This window comes from Phalacrocorax aristotelis, chromosome 5 (assembly GCF_949628215.1).
Source record: "Phalacrocorax aristotelis chromosome 5, bGulAri2.1, whole genome shotgun sequence".
Classification (NCBI taxonomy): domain Eukaryota; kingdom Metazoa; phylum Chordata; class Aves; order Suliformes; family Phalacrocoracidae; genus Phalacrocorax; species Phalacrocorax aristotelis.
In genome coordinates, this window is record NC_134280.1 from 68593794 (window position 1) to 68606644 (window position 12851).

Genomic DNA, 12851 nt, shown 5'->3' on the forward strand with positions numbered 1-12851 from the left:
CCAAGCTGTTATGATGCCAACCCTAGGACTGACTATTTACCAGGAAGATGGAAGCCCCTTGGAGACATGTAGAGATTCAGCCACATTAAACTCTCTTCCAGCTGGAGCAACACCACTGTTATTAAATGCATTTCATATTTATATAATGGCAATAGCCAGCTGTCCCAGTTAGCACAACAGCAAGTTACTTAATGTGCAGTTGGGACTACTTTATTATCTTAGCAAGTCCTCCTCCTTTTTACAAAATAAAAACTCCTCGCTGGTCAGCCTCCTCATTCCTCTCACTCCAACAAGCAGTGGGAGGAAATTGCTTGCTCTGCCTACCTGTTTTTTCCCATGCATCTGCTTCTTTTCACAATTTCCTGCATCCTGAAATAGCACGGAGACATCCCACCTTCTCTTTGATGAGTGATGGTAAAACTAGAGAAGGACTTCAGACAGGGTAAAGCAAAATCCCTATCAACCAGGTATATCAGCCCCACCGTCCCACCAGTACTATGGGGCTTCCATGCTCTCCATGCCCATGTTCAAGTGAAAGGACAGCTAGTCACCACCATGCAGAAGGCAGAAACTCGCAGGAGGGATTGTAGGAGGAATTAATGGCAAAGGCAGATCACAAGAACAAATTTCTGCACATACCGCTTGCTGCTACTGCTTCAGCTTCCATTTGCTAGCTCCTTCTTCATACGCCTGTAGGGAAAAATAACTCCTTCGTGAACTTGTGCCCCAGAAAAAGGGGACTAATGGTTATGAGAGCAATCAATATTGAGAAGTAGATGCAGGGAAGAATACTCTTTGATGGCTGGATGGCCATTAGTATAAAAATTATGTGTACTGGTGAAAAAAGCATGCTCAGAGGTAAACAGCTAAAGATGAGGGTTTAGTCATGCCACTCATTCAGAACAGAGCAAACCATTTAGAGAATTACAAAACAAATCCAAAAAGAAACCCAGAGAGTAGTGGCTTGATAGCCAGCACTCACTGCAGAGAGCAACAGGCACGTTTGCACGGTAATAGAGCAGTTCACCCTGAATATAGTCTGCATTATCCTGTATCTTACAGGACACAGCCAAGTCACACAAACTGCCTAGTACCTCCACTTCCCGCTGAGCTTTAAACTTAGGGCTCCCTGTGGTTCAAGGCCCATTTTGTGACACCCACCCCAAAGACTGGGAACAGCCCCAGGCACCAGGACATGCTGGGGACTGACCAGCTGGAAAGCAGCTTAGCAGAAGAGGACTTGGGGGTCCTGGTGGACACCAAGCTAAGCGTGAGCCAGTGATGTGCCCTAGCTGCAAAGGCGGCAAATGGTAGCCTGGGCTGCATTAGGCAAAGTATTACCAGCAGCTCAGAGGATGTGGTCCTTCCCCTCTGCTCAGCACTGGTGAGACCAGAGCAGCATTACTGTGCCCAGTTCTGGGCTCCCCAGTACAAGAGAGACATGGACATACCGGAGAGAGTACGGCAAAGGGCTGCCAAGATGATGAAGGGACTGGAGCAGCTCTCCTATGGGGAAAGGCTGAGAGAGCTGGGACTGTTCATCCTAGAGAAGGTTCAGGGAAGACCTTATCAATAAGTACCTGAAGGGAGGGTGCAAAGCAGATGGAGCCAAGCTCTTTCCAGAGGTGTCCCATGCCAGGCCCAGAGGCAATGAGCACAAATTGAAACACAGGAGGTTCCCTCTGAACATCAGGAAACACTTTTGCTGTGAGGGTGACCGAGCACTAACTCAGGTTGCCCAGAGAGGTGGTAGATTCTCCATCCTTGGGGATATTCAAAAGCTGTCTGGACATGGTCCCAGACAATTGGCTTTAGATGGCCCTGCTTGAGCAGGGAGTTGGACCAGATACCTCTAGAGGTCCCTCCAGCGTCAGCCATTCTGTGATTCTCTGTCCACCAGCCCTTCAGTTCCTTGTAATTAGCTATTATAACCAGAAAAGAGCTAAATTCCAGTCCATCCAATAACGGTGCCATAACTAGATATAAATAATAGTCAAGAAATTATCATACACTTTAATTCTACTGTTACACAGAGTGAAAATGTCACAGACTTAAGAATAGGGACGTATGTAAAAGCGAAGAGTCACAAGACCGTACCAAGGCTGTACTCACAAATGACCAATTATAGCTACGGAAAATGTTGTAACAACCTAATGAGGGTTGTTTGCTCTGTAGCTCAGAGCAAAGATGGAGCTGTCTTTAAAGTGCATGCAAACCTAAAGCAAAACCGATTGTTTGCACTGATGCGATACCTGTACGCAGAATTGATCGCTGGCACCCTGTACTATATCGTCTTACTATCACTAAGCGGAATTGTGTTCGATCTCAGGTTGTGATGGCTCTGGTTACCCATCTTTGAGGGCTGGCCATCAAATCTGGGCATAATACAGCAGCAGTGGGAGAAGTGCCAATGTTCAGGCAGCAGTTCAACAACTTCTGCAGGAGACAGCTCACCCGTCGGACCATGCAGGCTTAGAAGATGCAAATATATGTCAAAACATGGAACGTTTGCATCATCGTTTAGCTTGTGAGTGGCATGAGCTGAGAATCAGCCTATGTAACTGTGGTGGTACAGCCCTGCAGGGCATTCTGAGATCTCAGGATAAGCATGTTTTGGGAAAAAATTCTCATTTTCCTGTTATCTTAGTCACAAGTGCAGTGACTTGCGTGTCAGGCCCACACCTGGGCCATCTGCTGCCTAAATTCCATACCAGAATGACTCAGCACCAGAATGTGGCCAGGATGAGAAACACTGACCAAACCCAATCATCTCGAGATCCTATAAATAGCGATCCAAAAGCGAGACCTTTGGAGCTCTCTGGGACCGCAGCGGACTGTGCGACCCGCTGTCTCCCCCTGGGCTGGGATGCCTCGCTGGGTAGGTTTTGCGAGGATTGAAGGATTGTCCATTGATGATTTTGCGAGGACTCAAAGGCCTGAGTTTATGAGGTTCACTGTCGGTCTGTTGATGAATGCTGGCATATAATGGTGAGTAATTCAAACTCTAAAAAAGGGAAATTTTAATCACAGGTTAACCTCTGTGTGCGTGTGCGCGCGCACACAATTTGATTTAAACTGTTTAGGTGCCTGTCTGTGTGTACGTGTGCGATTGGATTTAGAGCTGTTTGTTGGTCTGTCTGTGTACGTGTGCGATTTGATTTAAACCCCATCTGTGCTTATAACCCTGCTGTAAGTTTCGGGTGACCCTTGCCATTCTCAAGTCTTTAAATAAGTTGCTATTTTGATCGTAACAAATTTCATTGAACCAATCTGTTAAACTGGCTGATGCTTAAGAATTATACAACCGAATTTTGTGATCTATCTCAAAACGACTAATAAATCCTAAATCGCTGCTAGACCAAAACAGTGTGAAAAAAACTTATTCCAAAACAGTAACTAATGTACCGTTCCCTGGAGAAGGACAAAAGGGATGCTTTCCACTTGAAATCTAGTAATTTTTTTTTAAAGTTGTTTGCTTTCACAGCAAATTCTCTTACTTTGCTACATGCCTTCTCACCACAAGAATTAAACAACGCCTCTGTTGATCTTTACAAAAGAAGTGGCCTTCTAGAGTGCAAAACACAAGGACTCGTTGCTCAAGCTGCTTCTAGAAGAGAAAGGAAGGAGAAATATGATAGATTAGACAAGAAAGTATTCAAGGCTACCAAAAAACAAATATTAAAAATGATTGTTCAAAGTATTATCAGACAGACAAAATACTGAGCTTCTTTTTGCACTTACTGGAAAAAAAAATAAAAGAATATTTTACACAGGCAGACCATACAGCAATCAAACGGGTTTAAAAGTGCCAACCATCAAAATAGAGACATTGACAATATAGTAGAGCAAAAATGCTGCAGCCAAGATGGTTTAAGCATAAGGAATCTAGCAGCTTGGCTTAACACAAGACACCTTCTCTGCTACAAACTTTCCCCCAGCTGTCTATTGAGTCAGTGCTTTGATACCACTTCTTCGTCTAAAATGAGCAAGAGCCTGACATGTGGTGGTGCACCAGTGGAAAAAGTCACCGTGCAGGAATTAGTCATTTAAGTGTCTGCTTTTGTTATTTGGATGGGAAATAAAAAGAAGGGCAAGAGAGTTGGAATTCAAGGACTGTTTTCTTCTTCCTAGCACATCATCAAATCACCACTTACAGTACTTGCTGGATCGAGAATGGACACAAAAGGTTCAAAGTACAATTAGCCTGTGAGATGGGAGGAAAATACTGTTTCCCAGTTGTCCAGGTTCACAAATACCAACTAAAATGCTTTCTATTCAACTTGGCCACACGCTTCAAGCCAACAGTTCCTCTTAAGAGCACTTAAAACTTAGGGAGTATCACATGTAACCATTTCCCCTCCTGAAACAGGTATCAGAAGTTAACTAGAGCTAAGAACTACGGCGGGGGGAGCAGCTGTTCCTGTGTTTCACCACCCTCATAGTAAAAAATTTCTTTCTTATATCTAGTCTGCATCTACCCTCTTTCAGTTTAAAACCATCACCCCTTGTCCTATCAAACAGCTCCCTAAACCAAATAACCACTCGGCCAAAACTAACCGACGACACGTAGCACCCATCTCCAATGCAGAAGCAAAAGGAGTCTGCCGGCAACTTCTTGAGTCTCCGGATGGGAACCACGGATGCATCTTGTACAAAAAAGACTAGTTACATCCAGCTGTAAACAGTGCGCTGATAAATAACCACACTCTCCACGTTTTCGACATTTTTATTAATCAAAGAGAGGATGACTTCCATATTTCAAGTGATCAGAAAGATCCCAGGATGCTTTCAGAGCTAAGCTTAGCTTAACCAAAAGCTACATTGCAGAATACAGCGTGGATTTGGAGCTACACCCTGGTTATGACTGGGTGAACCGGTGTCACTGGCACCCTGCATAGCACAAGCGAGGGTCCCCGGAAAGAGAATATGCCATTAGCAATGGACCACGGCTCTTGCAGGGACATGCCAAGAGCTCCAGGACAGAAAAAGGAGAATTTGACATTGTATTGAACTGAGAGGGTCCCTAAGCACCAGAGAAGTATCAAAGGTCTGTCTCCACCACTGAGGCAGAGCAACAGTATTTCAGCCTCAGACCTCTTACGCGTACAAACTGAGCGGTTTTTGTTCATGCTATATGAATACACGTATATTTTGTACTGGCATTTATAGAGTTGCATAAAAGCCAAATATAAAGTTCTGCGAGGTTTTGTTTAATACTCTTACGTGGAAGCTTGAAGGGTTAAGTTTACATGTCACTGTACCCACCAAAAACAACAGCTAACTATGTTGGAAAATTAACTAGATGTGCCATTTCAATTCCTTAGCATTTTATAAACAATTTCCAGTACACCAGTAAATACTCAGTGTGAAGCACACGCTCAGTTAAAATCCTAGACATGAAAAAAGTATAAGAAAAAAAAGAAGCTAGCGCGTGTTGTCCGCATGCTCACAGACATATAAAAAGAGAGAAAAGTGTTTCTCACTTACAGCATTATTTTGGTTTTGGTTTAAGAAATGCAAATGTTTCCTCCTAAAATAATGGTACTTACAGGGTTGTATTATCCATTTGTATAAAGAAAAAAAAAAATGTTACAGTGACAGGAACAGAGCCTGTATCACTTGAAATTATTTCCATACTCACAAAGACTGCAGCAAGTTTATAGTTAGGATCCAACAATTCTTGTGCTGAGGGCAAATGCACTGCTTGGTGTATGACAAGGTAGCACCCAAAAAAAACCTAACCAAACCCCAGAAATCCCAACTAACTTTTGGGGCGGTAAGAAATGATAGTTTTCCAGCATAAAACCTATAGCATTCCTTTCTTTTCACATCACCCACTGAAGTTTGCCCGGGTTCTCCAGAAGATAACGCTACGTCATAACAAGTTGTTTTCCCCATGAATATGGCAGGCCAAAATACCCGAATTCCCTCTAACTGGTAACAGTATAGATCTCCTTCCCACAAACAGAGACAGCGACTTAACAGATGGAACCTTAGGAAGCAGAATTTAAAATTAAGAGGTAAGGTTTCAGCCCACAGTTAGGAACTGAAAACGCAAGAAGTACAATTCAGAAAAGAGTTAATGAGTTTGTGAAGTTTCAGCTTGAAAGCACGGCATACAAATCAGGATTATTACAGAAGCATCCATAACATGGTCATTACAGAGGCAATACTGAAGGCCGCTTTGTTAACCCGAGTAATTGCGCTCTCATTGCACAAGTCGCGTTGGCAGCAAAAGAATTCAAAATTATCCAACTGGAAGAATTCAGCAATTTCATTCATAGTGCAGTGGGATGCCTTCCAGCAGGAGGAGGTTCTCAATTTACCTAAGAAGAAAAAAGAAATTAAACAAATTAAGTGAATAATGAAAGGAATACCATTTTTGGTGCGGAGAGAGAATCACTGCCTAGACTGCCACATACTGCTTTTTTAGCTTCTTTTCAAGTGTTTAGAAGTTTCCAAATTTGCCTTCACTAGGAGTTTAGCAGTGCAAATAGTGATAGCAAGCCATGGTCTTGCCTCCGCAGCACTCTCTTGTGGTTCTTAGCCAAAGGTTAAGGAATATCTCTAACTCCAGCTAACCAATGCTTCCAATTGAGTCCAAATGACCCACTGGGAGATACAGGGTGGAGCTCGATACCTGCTTTGAGACCCCTGATGGAGACAGCGCATCGCTGTCTCGCCCAGCTTGCAATGCCCTTGCACTGTCCTACAGCACGGGCATTCTCCCTCCACAAAGCTCAGAGCGAATCCAGTAACTCAAGCTAGTTTTTGCGCTGAAGACAAGTCCCATCGGATCTGACCAGCTTCATTTCCAGAAGTACCATGCAGAAGACAGAGGTTGAAGAGCAGAAGAGTCTTCCCCTTTTCTCGCTTGTTCCCCTGGACACCAGAGATCAAACAACTCCTCTTCCACCCTCCCTTGCTTGACACCTCAAGTACTCAATTTCTGACTCTGACAATGGACAACCACCATGGGCTGCATGCTAGAAAGCCTACAGTTTGTGCTCGTGAAGGTTTAGGCTCAAGGGAAATAGCAAAAGAGAAAATTCCTTAGGATGCAAGCAGCACAGAGCAGCGTCCTGGTCCAGCAGCATTAGAAGCTTTCCTTCCTCGATGCCAAGTCATGGGCTTTGGCAGGGACCACCCCAAGAAACAAGGAAGCCCCATCCCATCCTGGTTCCCGCTGTCCAAAGCCAGCCCAACAGTCTTCCTAGAGCAGAGGGAACCAGCGGGGAAAGCAGATTATCACAGGATCACAGAACGGTGGGGGTTGGAAGGGCCCTCTGGAGCTCACCCCGTCCCACCCCCTGCGTGAGCAGGCACCCCCAGAGCAGGGGCACAGGGCCGCGTCCAGGCAGGGTGTGAATGTCTCCAGGGAAGGGACCCCACAGCCTCCCTGGGCAGCCTGTGCCCCTGCCCTGGCACCCGCACAGGGAAGGGGTTTGTCCTCATGTTCAGGTGGAACTTCCCGTGTTCCAGCTTGTGCCCGTGGCCCCTTGGCCTGGCGTTGGGCACCACTGAAAAGAGCCCAGCCCCATCCTCCTGACACCCACCCTTCAGATATTTATAAGCATTGATGAGATTCCCCCTCAGCCTTCCCTTCTCCAGGCTGAACAGACCCAGGTCTCTCAGCCTTTCCTCACAAGGGAGATGCTCCAGCCCCTGATCACCTTTGTAGCTCTATTATTTCAGTTGACTCGGTACTTCTGGTTTTCCAATGAAACTCTTGTCACTCATAGTAGAAGAGTTACTTAAATATTATTTAACAACTAGAACACTGACTCTGTGCCCTGAATATCCTTGACCATATTTCTGAGATGCAGGTGACTTCATCCTCAGGATAATTTATTTTAATAGTGTCAATTCATAAATGACTCTTCATTTACAGGTTTATTTTGCGGGTCACACATGCTTTATCTGTTTTTAAAGTGTAACAAGTTCAGGGTAAGGGTTTTGTGTCTCAAAGTCATTGCTGTCTCCTATTTTTTTCCAACTCCCTTAGGTAGTAGGTCTTTTGCTGTTTCTGTTTTTTGATTTTTTTTTTTTTTTTTTTAAATCTGGACATACAGATATCTGTGTATATGCTTGTACAAGTACAAATCACCTATCTAAATGATCATTACCTGTATCAGCCCCTTGGAAGTCAAAATATATCAATTTACTATAAGCATGACCTTCAAAAGTATTCGCAACCTTCTTTTGAATGAGGCTAAGAAATGCATGCTGAGGCCAGATCAGAAGTGTACAGGCAATGAAAACTGATATAACCGTGTTTATTTTAGGTCTGTAGGACAGTATACATACCAAATTTCATCTGCAAGCACGTGTCTTCATTTGCCAAGCAAGTACTGTTGGTCTTGCACAAGGAAGGGCTGTTCTCACAGTGGTAACACCTTAAGGTATAACCTACGAAGACAGAGGTTTATCTTTACGGAATAATAAAGTACTGAAACAGGAGCAGCATTAATAGGGGGAAAAAAATAATCACTATCTGCATCTAACTGACCTGAAACATATGTCTGGTTATTAGACTCAAGCTCAAATTTACAAGCTTTTTTTAGTGTACAAATTGAGACTGGCAATTTTGAAAGGAATATTTCGAAGCATGGATGTACGACATTTTAAAAAAACACTTATGCCCCTGTACAAACACCTGTAAAAACACCTTTATGTCCCTGCAGAATAATGGATTAAATGTTTGCTTCTTTGCCCTACTCTTAAAGATTGCCTCTTCCAAAAGACTGATGAGAAGAGACACTTCTAGCAGAATTCTATTCTATCCCATTTTTATTTAATCTCATTTCTCTCTTGCACTACGCACCTAGTTGCTAATTTACACAACTGAAATCCACTCTTCTAGCGGCAGAACAGAACAGTCTGTTGTGTCATTAAGCAGCATCATGTTCTGCTCCCAATTCTCTCTTCCGACCAAAGACAGCAACAGAAACTAAGCCTTACTTCGGTGGTTACTGTCATTCCCCAAAGTGGTATTTAATAACGCAGGTGTTTTTGTTATCGTTCTTTCTCTGATATTTGTTCCATGATTTCCCCAGCCCCTGTCGTAAAACTGCATCAGGGAAGTACCTCCCTTTTACTCACCACAACTACAAAAAGCAACCAGAACAAGGGAGGCGGTTAACAGGAAGCAGTTCATCTTGATCATGCTTCTTCCCTACTTTGAAGACAAACAGATGTTACAAGCTTATTCTATTTAAAAGCTACAGGGAACTAGCAAAATACATGGTGAGGAATTGAGGTTTCAAGACTTGGCCAGGAAAGGCAGTGAAAGAGAAAAGTAATTCCGCACTTTCTGAGAGAGGATTTTTATTCCCAGAACAGAGATTTGAGCTGTAGATGGGTTTCCTTCCTCCCCTCTGATTACACGATTCAACAGGTCTCCCAGTTCCTTGCAGCTACAAATGCGCCTAACAAAGAGAGGGGCCACTTAGGTCTGGAATGTGCTTTCTTTGACAGCAATTCCTCAATAACCCGGGAGCCAGACTCTGCTCCTTTCTTCTCTCTCACCGGGTTGCAAGAGATCCATCTGCAATAAGGGGCCTTTGCCCATCCTCTCCCCAAATTTCTCCCTCTCACCAACACATGCCACAACCCACCAAGTGACTGCAGTGATGGCTCGAGCCCTCCACGATTACGGTAATCCGTAAGTGACATGGGAAGGTCAGGATCATTTTAAAGTAGGCAACTCCAAAGCAGGATTTATGAGATTCTGCACACGGAGTCTGAACCACAAACAATAATATCTACTACTGAAAAATCTCTGCTATTGCAGACAGCAGGCTACTCAGACTAGGTATCAAGCAGACATGAGGGGAGAGAGGGACCGTACTTGTGCGAGGAGGGTGCGATTTCATGTTTGTCTTCAAAGCCCGAGTAGGATTTGAAGTCCCAAAGAATTCAAGGCATCCAGACAACAAGTTTCACTTATGATAAGACTGCAGTGCCAGTCACGTTACTGCTTTTTCACCCTGTTAATAATGCTTGAAGCTATTTCTATGTGCAGCTAAGAGTCTAGCATGGTAGACCATAATCACAATTGAATGGAGTTTTTTCCTCCCAGAAGACTGTGGATTTGAAAAAACGGGTTCAGATTTCAATATTGGTTTACTATTTCTCAACCTTAAGTCTAGTTATTTTTTCCACTGACAAAAAAAACCCCACCCAACAAAAAAAAAACCACTTTTTTTTCCTGTCTGCATGACCTATTGTTGAACAGGAAAAATTAAGAAAAAAAAAAAAACATAATGTGGAAGATGAGATGATTTTCTGGGGTAAATAACTTGGTGAGAAGCCTTCCAAGACCAGAGGCTCATCCCACAGCAATGTGAATCTGTTAGTCTGGTGGTTAAAGCCAGAGCCATTCTGGACAGCAAAAGGAACCTCCCTGGAAACCTCTCCATCTTCCAGGAGCCCTCAGTCACCCACCAGTGTCCGCAGAGTAGAACAGTTTTGCCTTTTAGCAAAACCAAGGCATGACCAGAATATGTAAGTCCTAAGCTTTATATAAGGCTTTATGTAAACCTTATATAAATATAAGGCAGATTCATAAAAACCGTCCGAGACAGCATAATAGCTTTGACAGTAGTCATTCAACCAATCTATTTTTGTGAAAATGAGCAGTTTTTTCCCTGTACTCCTGAACTACAAAGAGATGAGCCAACACGAAAATTTTAGATTAAAAAAAAAGATAAATTACAGACAGCAATTCACAATGTGGCTTAAAAGCAACAAAGCCAAAAAACATTTCCTAAACTGTATTTTCAAAACCGCTATTTTAGCTGAAGCATCCGACCCATCTGGGTACCAAGAAATAACAGGGAACAAACTGCGAATAGCAAGAAAGGCTTATTGCCTCGGTTGTGGAACAGGATTCCTCTGCAGTCCCACCTGGGAGAGCACACGTACAGGACTAGGCTGCTGCTGTCACCGTAACCTCAGAGCAGAAAAGCAGCAAGAAGAGGGTAACGAGGACTACGAGCCCCATCCCTGCGGGGACCAGGGCATTTCAGCAGCCGCTCAGGGTTGCGCCACTTGGCCCGCCGAGCTGTCTCATAGTCCGCAACTCACTGAAAGCAGCAGCCTGGCTCCCTCCCACCTATTTTTTTAAGCTCACTGCAGCACTGCCCGGGCTCTTAGCTGCGTCCAGCCGTCGTTCCGGGGGGTTCTTCCCCCCGCAGGACCCGCTCCCGGCGCCCCGCAGCCCGCCCCGCTCAGCGCACTGCGGTGCCGCCGCCGCCCCCCCCCCCCCCACCCCCGGCATGACTCAGGGCCGGGCAACCTAAAAAACCCCACACAGGTCCGCGCCCCTCACCCCCGGTTAATACGCATAAATACAGATTTTCACCCAAAACCTTCCCACCTCCCCGCAATTCCTAGGAAAAGCCCTTCCCTCCCCAGCCGCACCGCCGAGGACCCGCCTTTTTGCCCCCTCGCCCGCCATCCCGCCCGTGCCCCTCAGCAGGGTCCCGACGGGGCGAGGGGATGCCCCCGCCCGGCCCTCACCTGTCGCGGACCGCCGCCACCGCCCAGCCGCGCACCGTAAGCTGCCGGCGGGGACGGGGGAAGCGGCGCCGCCTCATCACTGCGCCGCCCCGGGGGCGGAGCGCCAGCCCCGGCTCGGCCCGCGGCCCGGCTCGGCTCACGGCCCGGCCTAGGGCTAGGCTCGGCCGAGCGCCCCCCGGGAGGTGAGGCCGGGGCAGGAGCCCTCCTGCAGGGACGGTGACCGAGCCTTACCCGCGCAATGCTTCCACGGGCCACAAAAACTTTTACGAAGGCACCCCTCCTACATACAGCCGTGCACACCACGTACCTACCTGTGTAATGCTGCGTAGTACCAGCTCTAAGCTTTTGTCACAGGGCTTGATGGCTGACAAGGGAGGTTCTTCCCACCCTTCATTAAACATAGCTCGCCTAAGTTTAATTCCTACCCAAGCTGCATTTTGCACCCACTGCACTTCCTTCTGCACAGAGCGTAACCATTTTCCAAGACCAAAAGGACTTTATTATATTGCCGTTGGGTGTGTTAGGTTTTTAACCGTATAGATGTTCAACAAGGCTTATTTTACCTTGACAGGAGAAGTCCTAACCAAGCATCGATCTCAAACAGCATCTGAGGCAGGAGAAGCTGACAGAACATCAGGCGGGTGCTGAGGGACAGTGGCCAAAGGGGAGGACATTATATATGTATGGTACGTCTTGGAATCTGCGTGTGGGTAACGCCAACCGTTTGGCAGTTGGGAGCGCTCTAGGGGCAGTTACCTACCCAACACCTGCTCGACTGAATTCCCTCCCGCTGTCTCAGCGCAGATTTCTACACTCCAGCAGTGCTGGCAGACACAAACGAGCCCGGGTTTTCTCCAACAAACTTGGCCACTTCTCATCAAACCAATCTGGCAGAAGCTTCGGAGTTTTGGGTGGGGTGAGGAGAACCACAGGCATAAGACCTACTTCAAATGCATGTAATAAAGAGTTACAAACACTTGGAGTAACAGTGCATCCGGTAACCTCAGGCAATATGCCATGTGCTAAAATAGCCGCTGGAAGCAGTGGAATAACCTTTATCCTGTAACAAACACACATTTGGTACAACAACAGCGACATGTCATTCCCCCTACCCGGCTACCTTCTCCCTTACACAGACGTGCAGCTCACAGGAGACCCCTGACCAGCATTCGTGCTGGGACCAGAGGCCTCCAACCCTCACATCACAGTGCTCAGAAGTTGACAGAATAGCATTGTTCTGCACCTTGGCTTCTTCTACAGTAAACAATAATTATAGTTCTTCCTTAACAACCCAGGGAGAACCATTCCCTGAGAACAGCAAAATTGCC

The 12851-nt window shown here is 45.7% G+C and overlaps 1 protein-coding gene across 2 annotated transcripts; it reads right to left on the bottom strand.

Annotated features, from left to right (window-relative positions):
- Positions 1-4710: 4710 nt before the first annotated feature.
- Positions 4711-12218, bottom strand: CD59 (CD59 molecule (CD59 blood group)). Of its 2 annotated transcripts, none has more exons than XM_075095029.1 (4): positions 11524-12218; positions 9103-9175; positions 8308-8409; positions 4711-6326 (listed from the first exon to the last, which is right to left on the bottom strand). In XM_075095029.1, the coding sequence occupies exons 2-4, from the start codon at positions 9164-9166 to the stop codon at positions 6133-6135; spliced, it is 360 nt and encodes a 119-aa protein (XP_074951130.1). In that variant the 5' UTR covers positions 9167-9175; positions 11524-12218; the 3' UTR covers positions 4711-6132. The 2 variants fall into 2 exon arrangements, with proteins under 2 accessions (XP_074951130.1, XP_074951128.1); XM_075095027.1 differs by having other exon boundaries at positions 9103-9178; positions 11524-12216.
- Between the last annotated feature and the right edge of the window lie 633 nt (positions 12219-12851).

Excerpts from the sequence above, each read along its gene's own strand:
- CD59 (XM_075095029.1), bottom strand. The coding sequence starts at position 9,166 with ATGATCAAGATGAACTGCTTCCTGTTAACCGCCTCCCTTGTTCTGGTT. Across the intron at positions 8,410-9,102 it reads GGTTGCTTTTTGTAGTTGTG|GTTATACCTTAAGGTGTTAC; the intron begins GTGAGTAAAAGG and ends CTGTCTTCGTAG. Across the intron at positions 6,327-8,307 it reads GTGCTTGCAGATGAAATTTG|GTAAATTGAGAACCTCCTCC; the intron begins GTATGTATACTG and ends TTTTCTTCTTAG.